This window comes from Coloeus monedula, assembly GCF_965178545.1.
Source record: "Coloeus monedula genome assembly, chromosome: 29".
NCBI classification, from domain to species: Eukaryota; Metazoa; Chordata; class Aves; order Passeriformes; family Corvidae; genus Coloeus; species Coloeus monedula.
In genome coordinates this window covers 2564447-2590942 of record NC_138809.1, presented here as the reverse complement: position 1 = coordinate 2590942, position 26496 = coordinate 2564447, and the positions used below count along the sequence as shown (strand labels likewise).

At 53.4% G+C, this 26496-nt stretch overlaps 1 protein-coding gene across 1 annotated transcript; it reads right to left on the bottom strand.

The window, feature by feature from the left end:
- Positions 1 to 2412: 2412 nt before the first annotated feature.
- On the bottom strand, positions 2413 to 26400 carry MRPL9 (mitochondrial ribosomal protein L9). The gene is made up of 7 exons (XM_082298673.1): positions 26282 to 26400; positions 24584 to 24743; positions 18770 to 18894; positions 14136 to 14189; positions 12328 to 12429; positions 10893 to 10976; positions 2413 to 2579 (listed from the first exon to the last, which is right to left on the bottom strand). The coding sequence occupies exons 1-7, from the start codon at positions 26342 to 26344 to the stop codon at positions 2448 to 2450; spliced, it is 720 nt and encodes a 239-aa protein (XP_082154799.1). The 5' UTR covers positions 26345 to 26400; the 3' UTR covers positions 2413 to 2447.
- Between the last annotated feature and the right edge of the window lie 96 nt (positions 26401 to 26496).

The window sequence follows — 26496 nt, the reverse complement described above, 5'->3', positions numbered from 1 at the left end:
AACAGCGGGGCCTGCAGTCCGGGACCGGGGATGGGGCACTGGGCAGCGGCTACCGGGAGCGGGAACCGGCCACCGAGCAGCGGATAACGGGCAGCGGGACCGTCTGTGGGGCGCGCCGGGCAGCGGCGACAACACCGGCACGGGGAACCGGGGAGGGGGCGCGCTTGGCACCGGGCACCGGCGACAACACAGCAACGACGGTGCCACCAGCGGCACCGGCCCCGGGCACCGGCACCACCAGCGGGACCCGGCACCGGGCTGGGCCCGGGAGCGGGAACCGAGCTCCGGTAGCGGCCCCGCCCGGGCCCGGGGGCGGTGGGGGGGGAGGGGGTGGTGGGGGGGGGGTTTGGGGCTGTTTTGGGGAGGGGGCGGGGGCCGCGTGCGCGTGCCCGGGGCGCGCTCCCGGGCCGGGGCTCTGCGCACGCGCGGAGGGGCGGGGGGAGGGGTGGGGGGGGGAACCGGGGTCCGCCCACGCGTGTCCCCTCCCCCTCCCCCCCCCTCGTGTCACCGTCGCCTCCCGGTGCTGTCCCCGGTGCTGAACTCAGCCCCTCCCCTCCCCCACCCCGTGTCTCGGTGTCCCCAGGCCGCTGTCGCCTCCTCGCACATCGGTGCCACCCCCGTGTCCGTGTCCCGGTGCCACCCCCGTGTCCGTGTCCCGCTGTCCCCAAGCCGCTGCCACCCCCCCCCCCCCTCCGTGTGCCGGTGTCCCCCCCCCCGGTCCCGGTGCGTGTCCCCACCCCTCTGTGTCACCTCCTCCCGTATCCCGGTGTCCCCCCCCGTGTCCCGGTGTCCCCATCCCGGTGTCCCCATCCCGGTGTCCCTCCCTCCCCCCCCCCCCGCCGTTGTCATGACAACGAGCGGGTGCCCCCGAGGTGACCCCCCCGCCCCCCCCCCCCCCCGCGGTGACACCTTGGGGACACGGGGGTCACCCGGCCCCACCCCCACCCCCACAAATTCGCTCCGAACACCCCAATTTGGGGTCCTAAAAATTCCATTTTTGGTTTGTTTTTTTTTTTTTCCCATCGGGCTGGGGGGGGGGAAATTCCCAGGAAAAAAAAATTCCTGAACCCCGTCCCAAAATCCCTGCGACCCCCCCCCCACAGCCTTCCCCCAGAACTCTGGGACAACCCCCCCCCCCCAAAATAAACCTCCTGGGATCCCCCAAAATCCCCAAATCCCGACCCCTTTTCCAGGGGGGAATTCCTGCTCCAGATCCGGGAGTTCCCACAGGTGAGGAGGGTCCCAAAGGAGGGGGAACGGCCCCAAATCCATCCCGGGGGTCCCTAAATCCATCCCGGGAACCCCAAATTCGGTCTGGGGGACCTCAAATTCATCCAGGGGGTCCCTAAATCCATCCCGGGGGTCCCCAAATCTATTCTGGGGGACCCCAAATCCATCCCAGGGACCCCAAATTCATTCTGGGGGTCCCCAAATCTGTCCCAGGGACCTCAAATCCACCTCAGAGATCCCAAATCTGTCCCAGGAACTCCAAATCCATCCCAAGGACCCCAAATCCACCCCAGGGACCCCAAATTCATCCCGGGGGTCCCCAAATCCATCCCAGGGACCCCAAATCCGTTCTGGGGATCCCCAAATCCATCCAGGGACCCCAAACCCGTCCCAGGGACCCCAAAACCACCCCAGGGTCCCCAAATCCTTCCAGGGACCCCAAATTCATCCTGGGGGTCCCCAAATCCACCCCAGGGACCCCGGATCCATCCTGGGAATCCCAAATCCATCCAGGGACCCCAAATCCGCTGCAGGAACCCCAATTTCATCCAGGGACCCCAAATCCACCCCAGGGGACCCCAAATCCGTCACAGAAACCCTAAATCCACTCCAGAGACCCCAAATCCATCCAGGGTCCCCAAATCCATCCCGGGGACCTCAAATCCTCCCCAGGGTCCCCAGATTGGTCCCAGGGACCCTAAATTCGTTCTGGGGGACCCCAAATCTACCCCAGGGACCCCAAATTCATCCCAGGGCCCCGGATCTGTCCCAGGAACCCCAAATCCATCCCGGGTACCCCAAATCCTTCCAGGGACCCCAAATTCATCCTGGGGGTCGCCAAATCCACCCCAAGGACCCCGGATCCATCCTGGGAATCCCAAATCCATCCAGGGACCCCAAATCCGCTGCAGGAACCCCAATTTCATCCAGGGACCCCAAATCTGTTGCGGGGACCCCAAATCCATCCTGAGGACCCCAAATCCATTTTGGGGGACCCCAAATCCCCCCCCGGCCCCCAAATCCACCCAGAGACCCCAATTTCATCTGGGGACTCCAAATCCACCCCAGGGACCCCAAATTCCCCCCCGGGGACCCCAAATCCACCGCAGGAGACCCCAAATTCATCCTGGGGGTCCCCAAATCCACCCCAGGGGACCCCAAATCCATCCCAGGGGACCCCAAATCCCCCCCAGGACCCCAAATCCCCCCGGTCGCCGTCACAGGAGCCGCTCCCGGCCGCTCTCCAGGCGCTGCTGCTGCTGCTGCCGCCAGTGCCGGGCGCGCCGCGTTTTGGGGTGCAGGAACTGCTCCACGTCCAGGGGCACCCGCACCGTGTCCAGCCCGTTCACCTGGGCACCCCAAAACCACCGGGGTCAGCCCAAAAACTGCCAAAGGAACCCCAAAAACCGCCAAAGGAACCCCAAAAACTGCCAAAGGAACCCCAAAAACTGCCAAAGGAACCCCAAAAACCACCTGGGAAACACCAAAAACTGCCAAAGGAACCCTAAAAACCACCTGGGAACCCTGAAAGCTGCCAGGGCACCCCAAAAACCACCTGGGCACCCCAAAAACAGCGGGGGCACCCCAAAAACCGCCAAAGGAACCCTAAAACCACCTGGGAAACACCAAAAACTGCCAAAGGAACCCCAAAAAACATCTCAGGGACCCCAAAAATCTCCAAAGGAACCCCAAAAACCATCCCAGGGACCCCAAAAACCTCCAAAGGAACCCCAAAAACCACCTGGGCACCCTGAAAGCTGCCAGGGCACCCCAAAAACCACCTGGGCACCCTGAAACCACCGGGGTCACCCCAAAAACTGCCAAAGGAACCCCAAAAAACATCTCAGGGACCCCAAAAACTGCCAAAGGAACCCCAAAAATCTCCAAAGGAACCCCAAAAACTGCCAAAGGAACCCCAAAAACCGTCCCAGGGACCCCAAAAACCACCTGGGAAACACCAAAAACTGCCAAAGGAACCCCAAAAAACATCTCAGGGACCCCAAAAACCGCCAAAGGAACCCCAAAAACCATCCCAGGGACCCCAAAAACCATCCCAGGGACCCCAAAAACACCCGGGGCACCCCAAAAACTGCCAAAGGAACCCAAAAAACCATCCCAGGGACCCCAAAAACCTCCAAAGGAACTCCAAAAACCACCTGGGCACCCCAAAAACCACCTGGGCACCCCAAAAACCACCTGGGCACCCTGAAACCACCGGGGTCACCCCAAAAACTGCCAAAGGAACCCCAAAAACCTCCGAAGGAACCCCAAAAACTGCCAAAGGAACCCCAAAACCCGCCTGGGGACCCCAAAAACACCGGGGTCACCCCAAAAACTGCCAAAGGAACCCCAAAAACCACCTGGGCACCCCAAAAACCACCTGGGCACCCTGAAACCACCGGGGTCACCCCAAAAACTGCCAAAGGAACCCCAAAAAACATCTCAGGGACCCCAAAAATCTCCAAAGGAACCCCAAAAACCACCTGGGGCACCCCAAAACCACCCCCAGGGCTGGGGTGACAGTGGGTGACAATGGAGTGACAGTGGGTGACAATGGAGTGACAGGGGGTGACAATGGAGTGACAGGGGGTGACAATGGGTGACAGGGGGTGACAATGGGGTGACAGTGGGTGACAATGGGTGACAGTGGGGTGACAGTGGGTGACAGTGGGTGACAATGGAGTGACAGGGGGTGACAATGGGTGACAGGGGGTGACAATGGGTGACAATGGGGTGACACTGGGGTGACAATGGGTGACAGTGGGTGACAGTGGGTGACAGTGGGTGACAATGGGTGACAGTGGGTGACAGTGGGTGACAATGGGTGACAGTGGGTGACACTGGGTGACAGTGGGTGACAGTGGGTGACAATGGGTGACAGTGGGTGACACTGGGTGACAGTGGGTGACAGTGGGTGACAGTGGGTGACAATGGGTGACAATGGGTGACAGTGGGTGACAATGGGTGACAATGGGTGACAGGGGGTGACAATGGGTGACAGGGGGTGACAATGGGTGACAGTGGGTGACACTGGGTGACAATGGGTGACAGTGGGTGACAGTGGGTGACAATGGGTGACAGGGGGTGACAATGGGTGACAGTGGGTGACACTGGGTGACAATGGGTGACACTGGGTGACAGTGGGTGACAATGGGTGACAGGGGGTGACAATGGGTGACAATGGGTGACAGTGGGTGACAGTGGGTGACAGTGGGTGACAGTGGGGTGACAGTGGGTGACAGAGGGGTGACAGTGGGTGACAGGGGGTGACAGGGGGTGACAGGGGGTGACAGTGGGTGACAGTGGGTGACAATGGGTGACAGTGGGGTGACAGTGGGTGACAATGGGTGACAGTGGGTGACAGTGGGTGACAATGGGTGACAGTGGGTGACAGTGGGTGACAGAGGGTGACAGTGGGGTGACAGTGGGTGACAGTGGGTGACAATGGGTGACAGTGGGTGACAGTGGGTGACAATGGGTGACAATGGGTGACAGTGGGTGACAGTGGGGTGACAGTGGGTGACAGGGGGTGACAGGGGGTGACAGGGGGTGACAATGGGTGACAATGGGTGACAGTGGGTGACAGTGGGTGACAATGGGTGACAGTGGGGTGACAGTGGGTGACAGGGGGTGACAGGGGGTGACAGGGGGTGACAGTGGGTGACAGTGGGTGACAATGGGTGACAGTGGGGTGACAGTGGGTGACAGTGGGTGACACTGGGTGACAGTGGGTGACAGTGGGTGACAGTGGGTGACAGTGGGTGACACTGGGTGACAATGGGTGACAGTGGGTGACAGAGGGTGACAGAGGGTGACAGGGGGTGACAGTGGGGTGACAGTGGGTGACAATGGGTGACAGTGGGTGACAGGGGGTGACAATGGGTGACAGTGGGGTGACAGAGGGTGACAGTGGGTGACAGTGGGTGACAGTGGGTGACAATGGGTGACAGTGGGTGACAGTGGGTGACAATGGGGTGACAGTGGGTGACACTGGGTGACAGGGGGTGACAGTGGGTGACAGTGGGTGACAGTGGGTGACAGTGGGTGACAATGGGTGACAGTGGGTGACAGTGGGTGACAGTGGGTGACAGTGGGGTGACAGTGGGTGACACTGGGTGACAGTGGGTGACAGTGGGTGACAGTGGGTGACAATGGGTGACAATGGGTGACAGTGGGTGACAATGGGTGACAATGGGTGACAGGGGGTGACAATGGGTGACAGTGGGTGACAATGGGTGACAGTGGGTGACAATGGGTGACAATGGGTGACAGTGGGTGACAATGGGTGACAGTGGGTGACAGTGGGTGACAATGGGTGACAATGGGTGACAGTGGGTGACAATGGGGTGACAGTGGGTGACAGTGGGTGACAGTGGGTGACAATGGGTGACAGGGGGTGACAATGGGTGACAGTGGGTGACACTGGGTGACAATGGGTGACAGTGGGTGACAGTGGGTGACAATGGGTGACAGGGGGTGACAATGGGTGACAGTGGGTGACAGTGGGTGACAGTGGGTGACAGTGGGTGACAGTGGGGTGACAGTGGGTGACAGTGGGTGACAGAGGGGTGACAGTGGGTGACAGGGGGTGACAGGGGGTGACAGGGGGTGACAGTGGGTGACAGTGGGTGACAATGGGTGACAGTGGGGTGACAGTGGGTGACAATGGGTGACAATGGGTGACAGTGGGTGACAGGGGGTGACAGGGGGTGACAGGGGGTGACAGTGGGTGACAGTGGGTGACAATGGGTGACAGTGGGGTGACAGTGGGTGACAATGGGTGACAGTGGGTGACAATGGGTGACAATGGGTGACAATGGGTGACAGTGGGGTGACAGTGGGTGACAGGGGGTGACAGTGGGTGACAGTGGGTGACAGTGGGTGACAATGGGTGACAGTGGGGTGACAGTGGGTGACAGTGGGTGACAATGGAGTGACAGGGGGTGACAATGGGTGACAGGGGGTGACAATGGGTGACAATGGGGTGACACTGGGGTGACAATGGGTGACAGTGGGTGACAGTGGGTGACAGTGGGTGACAATGGGTGACAGTGGGTGACAGTGGGTGACAATGGGTGACAGTGGGTGACACTGGGTGACAGTGGGTGACAGTGGGTGACAATGGGTGACAGTGGGTGACACTGGGTGACAGTGGGTGACAGTGGGTGACAATGGGTGACAGTGGGTGACAGTGGGTGACAGTGGGTGACAATGGGTGACAATGGGTGACAGTGGGTGACAATGGGTGACAATGGGTGACAGGGGGTGACAATGGGTGACAGGGGGTGACAATGGGTGACAGTGGGTGACACTGGGTGACAATGGGTGACAGTGGGTGACAGTGGGTGACAATGGGTGACAGGGGGTGACAATGGGTGACAGTGGGTGACACTGGGTGACAATGGGTGACACTGGGTGACAGTGGGTGACAATGGGTGACAGGGGGTGACAATGGGTGACAATGGGTGACAGTGGGTGACAGTGGGTGACAGTGGGTGACAGTGGGGTGACAGTGGGTGACAGAGGGGTGACAGTGGGTGACAGGGGGTGACAGGGGGTGACAGGGGGTGACAGTGGGTGACAGTGGGTGACAATGGGTGACAGTGGGGTGACAGTGGGTGACAATGGGTGACAGTGGGTGACAGTGGGTGACAATGGGTGACAGTGGGTGACAGTGGGTGACAGTGGGTGACAGTGGGGTGACAGTGGGTGACAGTGGGTGACAATGGGTGACAGTGGGTGACAGTGGGTGACAATGGGTGACAATGGGTGACAGTGGGTGACAGTGGGGTGACAGTGGGTGACAGGGGGTGACAGGGGGTGACAGGGGGTGACAATGGGTGACAATGGGTGACAGTGGGTGACAGTGGGTGACAATGGGTGACAGTGGGGTGACAGTGGGTGACAGGGGGTGACAGGGGGTGACAGGGGGTGACAGTGGGTGACAGTGGGTGACAATGGGTGACAGTGGGGTGACAGTGGGTGACAGTGGGTGACACTGGGTGACAGTGGGTGACAGTGGGTGACAGTGGGTGACAGTGGGTGACACTGGGTGACAATGGGTGACAGTGGGTGACAGAGGGTGACAGAGGGTGACAGGGGGTGACAGTGGGGTGACAGTGGGTGACAATGGGTGACAGTGGGTGACAGGGGGTGACAATGGGTGACAGTGGGGTGACAGAGGGTGACAGTGGGTGACAGTGGGTGACAGTGGGTGACAATGGGTGACAGTGGGTGACAGTGGGTGACAATGGGGTGACAGTGGGTGACACTGGGTGACAGGGGGTGACAGTGGGTGACAGTGGGTGACAGTGGGTGACAGTGGGTGACAATGGGTGACAGTGGGTGACAGTGGGTGACAGTGGGTGACAGTGGGGTGACAGTGGGTGACACTGGGTGACAGTGGGTGACAGTGGGTGACAGTGGGTGACAATGGGTGACAATGGGTGACAGTGGGTGACAATGGGTGACAGTGGGTGACAATGGGTGACAATGGGTGACAGGGGGTGACAATGGGTGACAATGGGTGACAGTGGGTGACAATGGGTGACAGTGGGTGACAGTGGGTGACAATGGGTGACAATGGGTGACAGTGGGTGACAATGGGGTGACAGTGGGTGACAGTGGGTGACAGTGGGTGACAATGGGTGACAGGGGGTGACAATGGGTGACAGTGGGTGACACTGGGTGACAATGGGTGACAGTGGGTGACAGTGGGTGACAATGGGTGACAGGGGGTGACAATGGGTGACAGTGGGTGACAGTGGGTGACAGTGGGTGACAGTGGGTGACAGTGGGGTGACAGTGGGTGACAGTGGGTGACAGAGGGGTGACAGTGGGTGACAGGGGGTGACAGGGGGTGACAGGGGGTGACAGTGGGTGACAGTGGGTGACAATGGGTGACAGTGGGGTGACAGTGGGTGACAATGGGTGACAATGGGTGACAGTGGGTGACAGGGGGTGACAGGGGGTGACAGGGGGTGACAGTGGGTGACAGTGGGTGACAATGGGTGACAGTGGGGTGACAGTGGGTGACAATGGGTGACAGTGGGTGACAATGGGTGACAATGGGTGACAATGGGTGACAGTGGGGTGACAGTGGGTGACAGGGGGTGACAGTGGGTGACAGTGGGTGACAGTGGGTGACAATGGGTGACAGTGGGTGACAGTGGGTGACAATGGGTGACAATGGGTGACAGTGGGTGACAGTGGGGTGACAGTGGGTGACAGTGGGTGACAGGGGGTGACAGTGGGTGACAGTGGGTGACAATGGGTGACAATGGGTGACAGTGGGTGACAGGGGGTGACAGGGGGTGACAGGGGGTGACAATGGGTGACAATGGGTGACAGTGGGTGACAGTGGGTGACAATGGGTGACAGTGGGGTGACAGTGGGTGACAGTGGGTGACAGTGGGGTGACAGTGGGTGACAGTGGGTGACACTGGGTGACAGTGGGTGACAGTGGGTGACAGAGGGTGACAGTGGGTGACAGAGGGTGACAGAGGGTGACAGGGGGTGACAGTGGGGTGACAGTGGGTGACAGTGGGTGACACTGGGTGACAGTGGGTGACAGTGGGTGACACTGGGTGACAATGGGTGACAGTGGGTGACAGAGGGTGACAGAGGGTGACAGGGGGTGACAGTGGGGTGACAGTGGGTGACAGTGGGTGACACTGGGTGACAATGGGTGACAGTGGGTGACAGAGGGTGACAGTGGGTGACAATGGGTGACAGTGGGTGACAGTGGGTGACAGAGGGTGACAGTGGGTGACAATGGGTGACAGTGGGGTGACAGTGGGTGACAGTGGGTGACAGTGGGTGACACTGGGTGACAGTGGGTGACAGGGGGTGACAATGGGTGACAGTGGGGTGACAGTGGGTGACAGTGGGTGACAATGGGTGACAGTGGGTGACAGTGGGTGACAGTGGGTGACAGTGGGTGACAATGGGGTGACAGTGGGTGACACTGGGTGACAGGGGGTGACAGTGGGTGACAGGGGGTGACAGGGGGTGACAGGGGGTGACAGTGGGTGACACTGGGTGACAGTGGGTGACAATGGGTGACAGTGGGTGACAGTGGGTGACAATGGGTGACACTGAGTGACACAGGGTGACAGTGGGTGACACTGGGTGTCAGTGGGTGACACTGGGTGACAGTGGGTGACAGTGGGTGACAGTGGGTGACAATGGGTGACACTGGGTGACAGTGGGTGACAGTGGGTGACAGAGGGTGACAGGGGGTGACAGGGGGTGACAGTGGGGTGACAGTGGGTGACAGTGGGTGACAGTGGGTGACAGGGGGTGACAGGGGGTGACAGTGGGTGACAGTGGGTGACAATGGGTGACAGTGGGTGACAGTGGGTGACAGTGGGTGACAGTGGGGTGACAGTGGGTGACAGGGGGTGACAGGGGGTGACAGTGGGTGACAGTGGGTGACAGTGGGTGACAATGGGTGACAGTGGGTGACAGTGGGTGACAGTGGGTGACAGTGGGTGACAATGGGTGACACTGGGTGACAATGGGTGACAGTGGGTGACAGGGGGTGACAATGGGTGACAGTGGGTGACACTGGGTGACAATGGGTGACAGGGGGTGACAGGGGGTGACAGGGGGTGACAGGGGGTGACAGTGGGGTGACAGTGGGTGACAGTGGGTGACAATGGGTGACAATGGGTGACAGTGGGTGACACTGGGTGACAGGGGGTGACAGGGGGTGACAGGGGGTGACAATGGGTGACAGTGGGTGACAGTGGGTGACAGTGGGTGACAATGGGTGACAGTGGGTGACACTGGGTGACAGGGGGTGACAGGGGGTGACAGGGGGTGACAATGGGTGACAGTGGGTGACAGTGGGTGACAATGGGTGACAGTGGGTGACAGTGGGTGACACTGGGTGACAATGGGTGACAGTGGGTGACAGTGGGTGACAGTGGGTGACAGTGGGTGACAATGGGTGACAATGGGTGACAGTGGGTGACACTGGGTGACAGGGGGTGACAGGGGGTGACAGGGGGTGACAATGGGTGACAGTGGGTGACAGTGGGTGACAATGGGTGACAGTGGGTGACAGTGGGTGACAGTGGGTGACAATGGGTGACAGTGGGTGACAGGGGGTGACACTGGGTGACAGTGGGTGACAATGGGTGACAATGGGTGACAGTGGGGTGACAATGGGTGACAGTGGGTGACAGTGGGTGACAGTGGGTGACAGTGGGGTGACAATGGGTGACAGTGGGTGACAGTGGGTGACAGTGGGGTGACAGTGGGTGACAATGGGTGACAATGGGTGACAGTGGGTGACAGTGGGTGACAATGGGTGACAGTGGGGTGACAGTGGGTGACAGTGGGTGACAGAGGGTGACAGTGGGGTGACAGTGGGTGACAGTGGGTGACAATGGGTGACAGTGGGGTGACAGTGGGTGACAGTGGGTGACAATGGGTGACAGCGGGTGACAGTGGGGTGACAGTGGGTGACAGTGGGGTGACAGTGGGTGACACTGGGATGACAGTGGGTGACAGTGGGTGACAGTGGGTGACAGTGGGTGACAGTGGGTGACAGGGGGTGACAGTGGGTGACAGTGGGTGACAGTGGGTGACAGTGGGTGACAATGGGTGACACTGGGTGACACTGGGTGACAGCGGGTGCCGGGGGGTGCCCTCACCGTGACGTCACACCAGAAGTGTCCCCAGCTCCTGATTGGCTCCTCCGGCAGCCGCAGGGCGTGGGGGGGCACCGAGAGCCCGAGCTGGCACCGGAAAGAAACGGCCCCGAACCCCGGGAATGGCACCCAAACCCCGGGAATGGCACCCAAATCCCGGGAATGGCACCCAAACCCCGGGAATGGCACCCAAAGCCCGGGAATGGCACCCAAACCCTGGGAATGGCACCCGAATCCTGGGAATGGCACCCAAACCCCGGGAATGGCACCCAGACGCCGGGAATGGCACCCAAACCCCGGGAATGGCACCCAAACCCCGGGAATGGCACCCAAACCCTGGGAATGGCACCCGAATCCTGGGAATGGCACCCAAATCCCGGGAATGGCACCCGAATCCTGGGAATGGCACCCAAACCCCGGGAATGGCACCCAGACGCCGGGAATGGCACCCAAACCCCGGGAATGGCACCCAAACCCCGGGAATGGCACCCAAATCCTGGGAATGGCACCCAAACCCTGGGAATGGAACCCAAACCCCGGGAATGGCACCCAAACCCCGGGAGTGGCACCCAAATCCCGGGAATGGCACCCAAATCCCTGGGAATGGCACCCAAATCCTGGGAATGGCACCCAAACCCCAGGAATGGCACCCAAATCCCGGGAATGGCACCCAAATCCCGGGAATGGCACCCAAATCCTGGGAATGACCCCAAATTCCAGGAGCAGGGCTGGGCAGAATCCCCCAAAACCCCTCGGAAATGACCCCAAACCCCTCGGAAATGACCCAAAATCCCAGGATTTGACCCCAAACCCCTCGGAAACGACCCCAAACCCCTCGGAAATGACCCAAAATCCAAGGATTTGACCCCAAAACCCGAAAGCGACCCCAAATCCCAAGAACAACCCTAAATCCTGGGAACGACCCCAAAACTCCTCGGAAATGACCCCAAAATCCAAGGATTTGACCCCAAACCCCTCGGAAACAACCCCAAACCCCTCGGAAATGACCCAAAATCCAAGGATTTCACCCCAAAACCCAAAAGCGACCCCAAATCCCAAGAACAACCCTAAATCCTGGGAATGACCCCAAACCCCTCGGAAACGACCCCAAACCCCTCGGAAACGACCCCAAAATCCCAGGATTTGACCCCAAACCCCGCGGAAACGACCCCAAACCCCTCGGAAATGACCCAAAATCCAAGGATTTGACCCCAAAACCCAAAAGCGACCCCAAATCCCAAGAACAACCCTAAATCCTGGGAATGACCCCAAACCCCTCGCAAACGACCCCAAACCCCTCGGAAACGACCCCAAAAACGCCAGGATTTGACCACCGGGAATGCGAAAAAAATGCATAAAATCCCCGAAAAATGCTCAGAATCCCCAGAAAAGCCCCAAAATGGCCGGAAAATGCCCCAATTCCGGGAGCGGGGCTCACGTTCTTGAGGAAGTGCCGGGCCACGATGGCGGCGCTGAGCTCCCAGCTCACGTTGTTCTTCATCCCCACCCGGAGGCGAGAGCGGCGCAGGAATTCCAGGGTCTGGGAAGGGAGAGAATTCCCGGGATTTGGGGTTTGGGATTTGGGATTTGGGGGATTTGGGATTTGGGGATGGGGGTTTGGGATTTGGGGGTTTGGGGAAAGGAGGATTTGGGGGATGGGGGATTTGGGGGTTTTGGGATTTGGGGGATTTGGGGGATGGGGGTTTGGGGGTTTGGGATTTGGGGATTTGGGATTTGGGGATGGGGGATTTGGGGGTTTTGGGATTTGGGGGATTTGGGGGATGGGGGTTTGGGGGTTTGGGATTTGGGGATTTGGGATTTGGGGATGGGGGATTTGGGGGGATTTAGGGGATTTGGGGGTTTGGGGAAAGGGGGATTTGGGGGATTTGGGGATGGGGGTTTGGGATTTGGGGGTTTGGGGAAAGGGGGATTTGGGGGATGGGGGATTTGGGGGTTTGGGGGATTGGGATTTGGGGGTTTGGGATTTGGGGGTTTGGGGGATTTGGGGAAAGGGGTAATGGGGGATTTGGAGGGTGGGGGATGGGGGGGATGGGGGTTTTGGGGGATTTGGGATTTGGGGGATGTGGGGATGGGGGATTTGGGGGATTTGGGGAATGGGGGATGGGGGATTTGGAGGGTGGGGGGGATGGGGGATGGAGGTTTTGGGTGATTTGAGGGAATTTGGGGGATTTGGGGATTTGGGGAAAGGGGAAATGGGGGAATTGGGGGATTTGGGGGAATGGGGGGATTGGGGATGGGGGATTGGGGGATTTGGGGATTTGGGGGATTTGGGGATTTGGGGATTTGGGGGTTTGGGATTTGGGGGATTTGGGGGATTGGGGGATTTGGGGGATTTGGGGGATTTGGGGATTTGGGGGATTTGGGGGATTTGGGGATGGGGGATTTGGGGGATTTGGGGGATTTGGGATTTGGGGGATTTGGGGGAATGGGGGGATTGGGGATGGGGAAATGGGGGATTTGGGGGATTTGGGATTTGGGGATGGGGGTTTTGGGGATTTGGGGGATTTGGGGGAATTTGGGGCATTTGGGGATGGGGGATTTGGGGGATTTTGGGGGATTTGGGGAAAGGGGTAATGGGGGATTTGGGGGGTTTCAGGATGGGGGATGGGGGAAAGGGGGATTTGGGGGGATTTGGGGAATTTGGAGGATTTGGGGGATTTGGGGAATGGGGGATTTGGGGAAAGGGGAAATGGGGGATTTGGGATTTGGGGGATTTGGAGATGGGGAATGGGGGATATGGGGGATTTGGGGGATTTGGGGATTTGGGGGATTTGGGGGTTTTGGGGGGTTTTGGGGGATTTGGGGAAAGGGGTAATGGGGGATTTGGAGGGTGGGGGATGGGGGGGATGGGGGTTTTGGGGGATTTGGGGGATGTGGGGATGGGGGATTTGGGGGATTTGGGGGTTTGGGGAATGGGGGATTTGGGGGATTTGGAGGGTGGGGGGGATGGGGGGGATGGGGGATGGAGGTTTTGGGTGATTTGAGGGAATTTGGGGGATTTGGGGATTTGGGGCATTTGGGGAAAGGGGAAATGGGGGATTTGGGGGATTTGGGGGATGTGGGGATGGGGGGATTTGGGGGATTTGGGATTTGGGGGATTTGGGGGATTTGGGGGATGGGGGATTTGGGGGATTTGGGGGATTTGGGGATTTGGGGGATTTGGGGGATTGGGGGGATTTGGGGGGATTTGGGGGATTTGGGGGATTTGGGGTCGGGGCCGCTGACCTTGGTCCCGCTCGGGGTTTGGTGCTCCTGGTGCAGCTTCCCCTCCTCAGCCAGCTGGGGGAAAATGGGAAAAATGGGATTGAGGGGGGGAAAAATGGGGGAAAAATGAGGGAAAACGGGGTAAAAATGGGATTGAGGAGGGGGAAAATGGGGAAAAATGGGGGAAAATTGGGATTGAGAGGGGAAATGGGGAAAAATGGGATTGAGAAGGGGAAAATGGGGGGAAAATGGGATTGAGAAGGGGAAAATGGGGGGAAATGGGGGAAAAATGGGGAAAAATGGGGAAAAATGGGGAAAAATGGGGAAAAATGGGATTGAGAGGGGGAAAAATGGGGAAAATTGGGAAAAAATGGGGGGAAATGGGGGGAAATGGGGGAAAACAGGGATTGAGAGGGGGAATGGGAAAAAAAGGATTGAAGGAGGAAAAAAGGGGGAAAATGGGATTGAGGGGAAGAAAAATGGGAAAAAACTTGGATTTAGAAGGGAAAATGGGAAAAAACCCAGGGATTTGGGGAGGAAAATGGGGGAAAATGGGATTTAGGAGGGAAAACGGGGAAAAAATGGGATTTAGGGTGGGAAAAGAGGGGAAAATGGGATTGAGGGGGGAAAATGGGGAAAAATGGGGGAAAAATCGGGAAAAAAGGGATTGAGGAGGGGGGAAATGGGGAAAATGGGGAGAAAATGGGATTGGGAAGGGAAATAGGAAAAAATGGGATTGAAGGGGGGAAAAATGAGGAAAAATGGTAAAAAATGGGATTGAGGGGGGGAAATGGGATTGAGAGAGGAAAAATGGGAAAAAATGGGGGAAAATGGGGGGAAAAAGGGGAAAAATAGAGGGAAAATGGGATTGAGGGGGAGAAAAATGGGAAAAAATGGGGGAAAATGGGGGAAAAATGGGATTGAAAGGGGGGAAAATGGGGGGAAATCAGGATTTAGGAGGGAAAATGGGAAAAAAGCAGCAATTTGGGGGGAAAATGGGGGAAAAATGGGATTGAGAGGGGAAAAGGGGATTGAGGGGGGAAAAATGGGTAAAAATGGGATTTAGGGTAGGAAAAGGGGGGAGAAATGGGATTGAGAAGGGGAAAATGGGGTGAAATGGGGGAAAAATGGGATTGAGGGGGAGAAAAATGGGAAAAAACTTGGATTTAGGAGGGAAAATGGGAAAAGCCCCAGGGATTTGGGGAGAAAAATGGGAGAAAATGGGATTTAGGGGGGAAAAATGGGATTTAGGGAGAGAAATGGGGGAAAAATGGGGGGAAAACTGGGATTTAGGGGGGGGAAATGGAGAAAAAATGGGATTGAGGAGGATGAGTGGGGGAAAAAAATTGGGATTTAGGAAATTCAACGGGGGAAAAAACAGGGAGAGAAATAAAGAAATGGGGAAAGAGGGATTGAGAAGTGGGAAAATTGGGATTGAGGAGGAAAATCAGGAAAGAAAGCCCAGGATGGAGAAGGATGGGAATTTCAAGGCTCATCCTGGGATGGCATTCCCAAGGAAAACATCCGAGAAATGCCCCCAAAATCCCTAAAAAAACCCAAAAAACCCCCCCAAACCCCAAAAAAACAACAAAAAATCCCAAACCAAACCCAAAAAAAACCCCCAAAAACCCCCCAAAACAAAAAAAAAACCCAAAAAACCCCAAAACTCCCCCCAAAAAAACCAAAAAAACCCCCCCAAAAAAAACCCAAAAAAACCCAAAACTCCGCCCAAAACTCCCCCCAAAAAAACCAAAAAAACCCCAAAAAAACCCCCCCAAAAAAAACCCCAAAAAAAGCCCCCCAAAAAACCAAAAAATCTCAAAAAACCCCCCAAAAAAACCAAAAAAACCCAAAAAAGCCCCAAAACACCCCCAAAAAACCCCTCAAAAAAAAAAAACTCCAAAAAAACCCCAAAAAACCCAAAGAAAATCCCAAAAAAACCCCTCAAAAAACCTCAAAAAACCTAAAAAACCTCCTAAAAACCTCAAAAAACCCACAAAAACCCCACCAAACCCAAAATAACCCCCCAAAAACTCAAAAAACTCCCAAAACCCCCTAAAAAACCCCAAAAAAAAAAACCCAAAAAACCCCAAAACCTAAAAAAACCAAAAAACCCCCCAAAACCCCACCAAAAAAACCCCAAAAAAACCAAAAAACCCAAAATAACCCCAAAAAACCCAAAATAACCCCAAAAAACCTCCCAAAAAACCCCAAAAACCCTCAAAAAACCCCACAAAAACCTCACCAAAAAAACCCCCAAAAAACCAAAAAACCCCAAAAAAACCCAAAATAACCCCAAAAAACCCCCTCAAACCCCAAAAAACCTCCCCAAAAACCCCAAAAACCCTCAAAACACCTCAAAAAAAAACCCCCAAAAACCCCCAAACCCCAAAAAAACCTAAAACCCCCTAAAAAAACCCCACAAAACCTCTAAAAACAACTCAAAAAAACCTCAAAAAACCCCACCAAAAAAACCACAAAAAACCCAAAATAACCCCCCAAAATTAAAAAAACTCCCAAAAATCCCCAAAAAACCCCCAAAACCCCACAAAACCTAAAAAAACCCAAAAAAACCCCCCAAAATCCCACTAAAAAACCCCAAAAAACCCAAAAAACCTGAAAAAACCGAAAATAACCCCAAAAAACCCAAAATAACCCCAAAAAACCTCCCAAAAAACCCCAAAAACCCCCAAACCCCAAAAAAACCTAACCCCCCCCCAAAACCCCCCAAAAAACTCTAAAAACAACTCAAAAAAACTTCAAAAAACCCCACAAACCCCCTAAAAAAACCCCACAAAAACCCAAAATAACCCCAAAAAAACTCCCAAAAAACCCCCAAACCCTCAAAAAACCTCAAAAAACCCCACAAAAAAAACCCCCCAAAACCCCAAAACACCTAAAACCCCGCCAAAAAACTCCAAAATCCTAAAAACAACTCAAAAACCCTCCCAAAAACCCCAAAACCCCTAAAAACAACTCAAAAAAACCGCAAAAAAACCCACAAAACCCCTAAAAAATCCCCCAAAAACCCAAAATAACCCCAAAAAACCCAAAATAACCCCAAAAAACCCCCAAACCCTCAAAAAACCTCAAAAAACCCACAAAAAAAACCCCAAAAAACCCCAAAACCCCAAAAAAACCTAAAACCCCCCCAAAAACCCCCAAACCCCTAAAAACCCCTAAAAAAACCCCCCAAAACCCCAAAATAACCCCAAATAACCCCAAATAACCCCCCCAAAAACCCCAAAACCCCTAAAAACAACTCAAAAAAACCCCCAAAAACCCCTAAACCCCCTAAAAAAAACCCCAAAAAACCCAAAATAACCCCAAAACCCCCCCCCAAAAACCCCAAAACCCTCAAAAAACCTCAAAAACCCCCCCAAAAAAACCCCCAAAACCCCCCAAAAACCTAAAACCCCCCCAAAAACCCCCAAACCCCTAAAAACCCCTAAAAAAACCCCACAAAAACCCAAAATAACCCCAAATAACCCCAAAACCCCCCCAAAAAAACCCAAAACCCCTAAAAACAACTCAAAAAAACCGCAAAAAACCCCACAAAACCCCACAAAAACTCTTAAAAAACCCCCCAAAAACCCAAAATAACCCCAAAAAACCTCCCAAAATACCCCAAAACCCCTAAAAACTCAAAAAAACTTCAAAAAACCCCACAAACCCCCTAAAAAAACCCCAAAAACCCCCAAAAAACAACTCAAAAAAAACGCAAAAAAAACCACAAAACCCCTAAAAAACCCCACAAAAAACCCAAAATAACCCCCCAAAAACCCAAAAAAACCCCAAAAGCCCTAAAAACAACTCAAAAAAACCCCCAAAAACCCCTAAACCCCCTAAAAAAACCCCAAAAAACCCAAAATAACCCCAAAAAAACCAAAACCCTCAAAAAACCTCAAAACCCCCCCCAAAAAAAACCCCAAAAACCCCAAAAAAACCCAAAACCCCCCCAAAAAAACCCAAAATCCTAAAAACAACTCAAAAAAACCCCAAAAAACCTCAAAAACCCCTAAAAAAAACCTCCCAAAAACCCAAAATAACCCCAAATAACCCCAAAATAACCCTCCCAAAAAACCCCAAAACGCCCTAAAAACAACTCAAAAAAAACGCAAAAAAAACCACAAAACCCCTAAAAACCCTTAAAAAACCCCCCAAAAACCTAAAATAACCCCAAAAAACCCAAAATAACCCCAAAAAACCTCCCAAAATACCCCAAAACCCCTAAAAACAACTCAAAAAAACTTCAAAAAACCCCACAAACCCCCTAAAAAAACCCCCCAAAAACCCAAAATAACCCCAAAAAAACCCAAAATAACCCTCCCAAAAAACCCCCAAACCCCTAAAAACAACTCAAAAAAAACCCCAAAAACCCCTAAACCCCCTAAAAAAACCCCAAAAAACCCAAAATAACCCCAAACCCCCCCCCCAAAAACCCCCAAACCCTCAAAAAACCTCAAAAAACCCCACAAAAAAAACCCCCAAAAACCCCAAAATAACCCCAAAAACCTCAAAAAACCCCACCAAAAAAAACCCAAAAAAACCCCAAAACCCCAAAAAAACCCCAAAACCCCCAAAAAACCCAAAACCCCCCCAAAAAACGCCAAACCCGCGGGATTTGGGGAGGGGGGGGGAAAAGCTGCCGGAACCTTTTTCTCCTGCTGGAAGCGGCCTCGGTTCTCGGGGGACGCGTAAAGGGCGGCGCCCTGCGGGAGGAGGCGGCTCCGGGCCCGCGGCTTCGGGAGCGTCACGAGGTCCCCGCGATTCCCTAAACCTGGGAAAGATCCCGAAAATCAGCTGGGAATGAGGGGGTGATCCCAAAAAAAAGGGGGGGGAGGGGAATTCCATGGAATTCGGAAGGAATTCTGGGGAATTGGACAAGAATTCCATGGAAATGAAAGAGAAATTCCATGGAATTGGGCAGGAATTGCAGGAAATTGAACAGGAATTCCATGGAAATTACAAAGGAATTTCATGGAAATTGGGCAAGAATTCCATGGAATTATAAAAGGATTCCATGGATTGAACAGGAATTCTATGAACTCAATAAGAATTCCATGGAAATTCTAAAGGAATTCCATCGAAATTAAAGAGAAATTTCATAAAATTGGACAGGAATTCCAGGAAATGATAAAGGAATTCCATGGATTGAACGGGAATTCCAGGAAATTGGGCAGGAATTCCATGGAAATTATAAAGGAATTTCCTGGAATTGAACAAGAATTCAATGGAAATAAAAGAGAAATTCCATGAAATTGGACAGGAATTGCATGGAAATTAATGAGAAATTCCATGGATTGAACAGGAATTCCAGGAAATTGGGCAGGAATTCCATAGAAATTAAAGAGAAATTTCATAAATTTGGACAGGAATTCCTGGAAATGATAAAGGAATTTCATGGAAATGAAAGAGAAATTCCATGGATTGAACAGGAATTCTATGGAATTCTAAAGGGATTCTATGGAATTGGACAGGAATTCCATGGAATTGTTGGGATTGGGGGATCCAGAATCAGCTGGGAACGGGGGGATGATCCCAAAAAAGGGGGGGGAGGGGAATTCCATGGAATTGGAAAGGAATTCTGGGGAATTGGGCAGGAATTCCATGGAAATGAAAGAGAAATTCCATGGAATTGGGCAGGAATTGCATGGAAATTCTAAAGGGATTCTATGGAATTGGACAGGAATTCTATGGAATTATAAAAGGATTCCATGGAATTGGGCAGGAATTCCAGGAAATTGGACAGAAATTCCATGGAAATTAATGAGAAATTTCATAAAATTGGACAGGAATTCCAGGAAATTCTAAAGGAATTCTATGGATTGAACGGGAATTCCAGGAAATTGGGCAGGAATTCCATGGAAATTATAAAGGAATTTCCTGGAATTGAACAAGAATTCAATGGAAATAAAAGAGAAATTCCATGGATTGAACAGGAATTTCAGGGAAATTATAAAGGAATTCCAAGAAAATTAAAGAGAAATTCCATGGAATTGGGCAGGAATTGCAGGAAATTGAACAGGAATTCCATGGAAATTACAAAGGAATTTCATGGAAATTGGGCAGGAATTCCATGGAATTATAAAAGGATTCCATGGATTGAACAGGAATTCTATGAACTCAATAAGAATTCCATGGAAATTAAAGAGAAATTTCATAAAATTGGACAGGAATTGCAGGAAATGATAAAGGAATTCCATGGATTGAACGGGAATTCCAGGAATTGAACAGGAATTCCATGGAAATCACAAAGGAATTTCCTGGAATTGAACAAGAATTCAATGGAAATAAAAGAGAAATTCCATGAAATTGGACAAGAATTTCAGGGAAATTATAAAGGAATTCCAAGAAAATTAAAGAGAAATTCCATGGAATTGGGCAGGAATTGCATGGAAATTCTAAAGGAATTCCATGGATTGAACGGGAATTCCAGGAATTGGACAGGAATTCCATGGAATTGTTGGGATTGGGGGGTCCAGAATCAGCTGGGAACGGGGGGATGATCCCAAAAAAGGGGGGGGAGGGGAATTCCATGGAATTCTGAAGGAATTCTGGGGAATTGGGCAGGAATTCCATGGAAATGAAAGAGAAATTCCATGGAATTGGGCAGGAATTGCATGGAAATTCTAAAGGGATTCTATGAAATTGGACAGGAATTCTATGGAATTCTAAAAGGATTCCATGGAATTGGGCAGGAATTCCAGGAAATTGGGCAAGAATTCCATGGAAATTAATGAGAAATTTCATAAAATTGGACAGGAATTCCAGGAAATTCTAAAGGAATTCTATGGATTGAACGGGAATTCCAGGAAATGATAAAGGAATTCCATGGAAATTATAAAGGAATTTCCTGGAATTGAACAAGAATTCAATGGAAATAAAAGAGAAATTCCATGGATTGAACAGGAATTTCAGGGAAATGATAAAGGAATTCCATGAAAATTAAAGAGAAATTCCATGGAATTGGGCAGGAATTGCATGGAAATTCTAAAGGAATTCTATGGATTGAACAGGAATTCCATGGAATTCTAAAGGGATTCTATGGAATTGGGCAGGAATTCCAGGAAATTGGGCAAGAATTCCATGGAAATTAATGAGAAATTTCATAAAATTGGACAGGAATTCCATGGAAATTATAAAGGAATTTCATGGAAATGAAAGAGAAATTCCATGGATTGAACGAGAATTGCATGGAATTCTAAAGGAATTCCATGGATTGAAAAGGAATTCCATGGAAATTACAAGGGAATTTCATGGAATTGGGCAGGAATTCCATGGAATTCTAAAGGAATTCTGGGGAATTGGACACGAATTCCATGGAAATGAAAGAGAAATTTCCTGGAATTGGACAGGAATTCCATGGAAATTCTAAAGGAATTCTATGGATTGAACAGGAATTCCATGGAATTCTAAAGGGATTCCATGGATTGAACAGGAATTCTATGAACTCAATAAGAATTCCATGGAAATTCTAAAGGAATTCCATGGAAATTAATGAGAAATTTCATAAAATTGGACAGGAATTGCAGGAAATGATAAAGGAATTCCATGGATTGAACGGGAATTCCAGGAAATTGGGCAGGAATTCCATGGAAATCATAAAGGAATTTCCTGGAATTGAACGAGAATTCCATGAAAATTAAAGAGAAATTCCATGGAATTGGGCAGGAATTGCATGGAAATTCTAAAGGAATTCTATGGATTGAAAAGGAATTCCAGGAAATTGGGCAGGAATTCCATGGAAATTAACGAGAAATTTCATAAAATTGGACAGGAATTCCAGGAAATGATAAAGGAATTCCATGGAAATGAAAGAGAAATTCCATGGAATTGGGCAGGAATTCTATGGAATTCTATGGAATTCTAAAGGGATTCAATGGAATTGGACAGGAATTCTATGGAATTATAAAAGGATTCCATGGAATTGGGCAGGAATTCCAGGAAATTGGGCAAGAATTTCATGGAAATTAAAGAGAAATTTCATAAAATTGGACAGGAATTCCAGGAAATGATAAAGGAATTCCATGGATTGAACGGGAATTCCAGGAATTGAACAGGAATTCCATGGAAATTAAAGAGAAATTCCATGGAATTGGGCAGGAATTGCATGGAAATTCTAAAGGGATTCTATGGATTGAACAGGAATTCCAGGAAATTGGGCAGGAATTCCATGGAAATTAATGAGAAATTTCATAAAATTGGACAGGAATTCCATGGAAATGATAAAGGAATTCCATGGATTGAACGGGAATTCCAGGAATTGAACAGGAATTCCATGGAAATGAAAGAGAAATTCCATGGAATTGGGCAGGAATTGCATGGAAATTCTAAAGGAATTCTATGGACTGAACAGGAATTCCACGGAATTCTAAAGGGATTCTATGAAATTGGACAGGAATTCTATGGAATTATAAAAGGATTCCATGGAATTGGGCAGGAATTCCAGGAAATTGGGCAGGAATTCCATGGAAATTAAAGAGAAATTTCATAAAATTGGACAGGAATTCCAGGAAATGATAAAGGAATTCCATGGAAATGAAAGAGAAATTCCATGGATTGAACAGGAATTCTATGGAATTCTAAAGGGATTCTATGGAATTGGACAGGAATTCCATGGAATTGTTGGGATTGGGGGGTCCAGAATCAGCTGGGAACGGGGGGATGATCCCAAAAAAGGGGGGGGAGGGGAATTCCATGGAATTGGAAAGGAATTCTGGGGAATTGGGCAGGAATTCCATGGAAATGAAAGAGAAATTCCATGGAATTGGGCAGGAATTGCATGGAAATTCTAAAGGGATTCTATGGATTGAACAGGAATTCCATGGAATTCTAAAGGGATTCTATGGAATTGGGCAGGAATTCCAGGAAATTGGGCAGGAATTCCATGGAAATTAATGAGAAATTTCATAAAATTGGACAGGAATTCCAGGAAATTCTAAAGGAATTCTATGGATTGAACGGGAATTCCAGGAATTGGACAGGAATTCCATGGAAATTATGAAGGAATTTCCTGGAATTGAACAAGAATTCCATGGAAATAAAAGAGAAATTCCATGGATTGAACAGGAATTTCAGGGAAATTATAAAGGAATTCCATGAAAATTAAAGAGAAATTCCATGGAATTGGGCAGGAATTGCATGGAAATTCTAAAGGAATTCCATGGATTGAACAGGAATTTCATGGAATTGGGCAGGAATTCCATGGAAATTAATGAGAAATTTCATAAAATTAGACAGGAATTCCAGGAAATGATAAAGGAATTCCATGGAAATGAAAGAGAAATTCCATGGATTGAACAGGAATTCTATGGAATTCTAAAGGGATTCTATGGAATTGGACAGGAATTCCATGGAATTGTTGGGATTGGGGGGTCCAGAATCAGCTGGGAATGGGGGGATGATCCCAAAAAAGGGGGGGGGAGGGGAATTCCATGGAATTCTGAAGGAATTCTGGGGAATTGGGCAGGAATTCCATGGAAATGAAAGAGAAATTCCATGGAATTGGACAGGAATTCCAAGAAATTATAAAGGAATTCCATTGAAATTAAAGCGAAATTCCATGAAATTGGACAGGAATTCCATGGATTGAACAAGAATTCCAAAGAATTATGAAGGAATTCCACGGAAGTTTATAAAGAAATTCCATGGATTGAACAAGAATTTCATGGATTGAGCAGGAATTCTATGAAATTATAAAAGAATTCCATTAAATTATAAAGGAATTCCATGGAATTGTTGGATAAAATGGGATGAAAACGGCTGGAAATGGTCTGGAAATGTGGGAATTCCTGGGAAAAAGCTGGGAATGAAGGGATTCCTGGGAAAAAGCTGGGAATGCGGGAATTCCCAGGACAGAATGGGATGGAACCAGGCTGGGAAGGAGCTGGGAATTCCTGGGAAAAAGGCTGGGAAGGAAAGGATTCCCAGGACAAAATGGGATGAAAAGAACTGGAAATGACCTGGAAATGTGGGAATTCCTGGGAAAGGGTTGGGAATGAAGGGATTTCCGGGCAGGGCTGGGAATGGCCCAGAACTCCCGGGGCAGGGCTGGGAATGCTGGGAATGGCCCGGGCAGGGCTGGGAATGGCCTGGGAATGGCCCGGGCAGGGCTGGGAATGGGCCGGGAATGGCCCGGGGCTCCTTGGGCAGGGCTGGGAATGGCCCGGGAATGGCCCGGGGCTCCTTGGGCAGGGCTGGGAATGGCCCAGGAATGGCCCGGGGCTCCCGGGCAGGGCTGGGAATGGCCCCCGGGCAGGGCTGGGAATGGCCCGGGAATGGCCCGGGGCTCCCGGGCAGGGCTGGGAATGGCCCCCAGGCAGGGCTGGGAATGGCTCCCGGGCAGGGCTGGGAATGGCCCCCGGGCAGGGCTGGGAATGGCCCCCGGGCAGGGCTGGGAATGGCCCCGGGCAGGGCTGGGAATGGCCCGGGAATGGCCCGGGAATGGCCCCGGGCAGGGCACTCACCGGGCACGGCGCGGCTCAGCAGCAGCTCCAGGGCTCCCCGGGGCTCGTGTTTGCCGTCCCGGAGCAGGCGGAAGACGCGGTGGCGCCGCGGGTGCAGCCGGGGGGCGGCCCCGGCCCGGGCCAGCGGAACCGGCCAGCAGCGCTCCAGCTGCACCGAGCCCTGCGGGGCCACAGCCCGACACTGGCACCGCGGGCAAGGCGGGCAACGGGGGCAACGGGGGGGCAACGGGGGGCAACGGGGGCAACGGGGGAAACGGGGTCAAGGAGGGCAAGGGGGCAATGGGGGCAATGGGGGCAATGGGGGCAAGGTGGCCTCGGGATGGGGGCAGTGCCCGGCCCAGGGGGAGGCGGTGCCAGGGCAGGGCCCCTGAAAGCCCCAGGGATGCTACAGGTGCTGGAGACCCCACAACTGCCCTGACCCCACAACTGCCCTGATCCCACAACTGCCCTGACCCCACAACTGCCCTGATCCTATAACCCCCCCATTATAACCCCCCAGACCCCGTAACCCCCAGACCCCATAGCCCCCCATAACCCCCCAGACCCTATAATCCCCCAGACCCCACTGCCGGTACAGAAGGGGATTTGGGGGAAGCTTTAGGGCCTGACGGGGGTTATGGGGGGGTTTATAGGGTCTGGGGGCTATGGGGTGTGAGGGGCTCTAACGGGGGCTCACGGGGCCCTATAGGGTGTGAGGGGCTCTAACGGGGCCTCACGGGGCCCTACAGGCTCCGGGGGCTCTAACGGGGGCTCACGGGGCCCTATAGGGTGTGAGGGGCTCTAACGGGGGCTCACGGGGCCCTATAGGGTCCGGGGGCTCTAACGGGGGCTCACGGGGCCCTACAGGCTCCGGGGGCTCTAACGGGGCCTCACGGGGCCCTATAGGGTGTGAGGGGCTCTAACGGGGGCTCACGGGGCCCTATAGGGTGTGAGGGGCTCTAACGGGGGCTCACGGGGCCCTACAGGCTCCGGGGGCTCTAACGGGAGCTCACGGGGCCCTATAGGGTCCGGGGGCTCTAACGGGGGCTCACGGGGCCCTACAGGCTCCGGGGGCTCTAACGGGGGCTCACGGGGCCCTATAGGGTGTGAGGGGCTCTAACGGGGGCTCACGGGGCCCTATAGGGTGTGAGGGGCTCTAACGGGGGCTCACGGGGCCCTACAGGCTCCGGGGCTCTAACGGGGGCTCACGGGGCCCTACAGGCTCCGGGGCTCTAACGGGGGCTCACGGGGCCCTATAGGGTGTGAGGGGCTCTAACGGGGGCTCACGGGGCCCTATAGGGTGTGAGGGGCTCTAACGGGGGCTCACGGGGCCCTACAGGCTCCGGGGCTCTAACGGGAGCTCACGGGGCCCTACAGGCTCCGGGGCTCTAACGGGGGCTCACGGGGCCCTACAGGCTCCGGGGCTCTAACGGGGCCTCACGGGGCCCTACAGGCTCCGGGGCTCTAACGGACCCTTCCGGGCTCTACAGGGCTCCATTGGCGGGGTTATGAGCCCGGCTCCCACTCCGGCCCCGTCCCGCCGCCTCCCGGTACCGCCCCCCGGCCCAATCCCCCCCTCCCCCCCCCACCGTTCCATCCCCGGGGCGTCTCCTCCCTCACCCGGCTCAGAACCCCTCCCGCCGCCCGTTACCGACCCCCCGGCGCCCCTCAGCCGTCCCCGCCGGTCTCCTCGGTCCCCCCGGCTGCCGCCGCCCTCACCAGGCCGTGGCTCAGGCTCAGGGCCCGGCTTAGCACCCGTCCCGCCGCTCCCGGGGCCAACATGGCGGCCCCGCTCCCCTCACGGCGCTCGAGGACCCCGCGCTGCCCGCACTGCGCCTGCGCAGAGCCCACGCCGGGCTGTCCCTGCGAGCGCCTGCGCGGAACGCGCGCACCGGGACGGCCGGCGGCGCGGAAGGACCCCACCGGGGGCTGCC

Bases quoted from the DNA above. Each gene is read 5' to 3' on its own strand.
- MRPL9 (XM_082298673.1), bottom strand. From the start codon at position 26,344: ATGTTGGCCCCGGGAGCGGCGGGACGGGTGCTAAGCCGGGCCCTGAGC. The intron at 18,895-24,583 runs GTGAGTGCCCTG...GATCTTTCCCAG, and splicing joins GCTGAGCCGCGCCGTGCCCG to GTTTAGGGAATCGCGGGGAC. The intron at 2,580-10,892 runs GTGAGGGCACCC...TGGGGTGCCCAG, and splicing joins ACTTCTGGTGTGACGTCACG to GTGAACGGGCTGGACACGGT.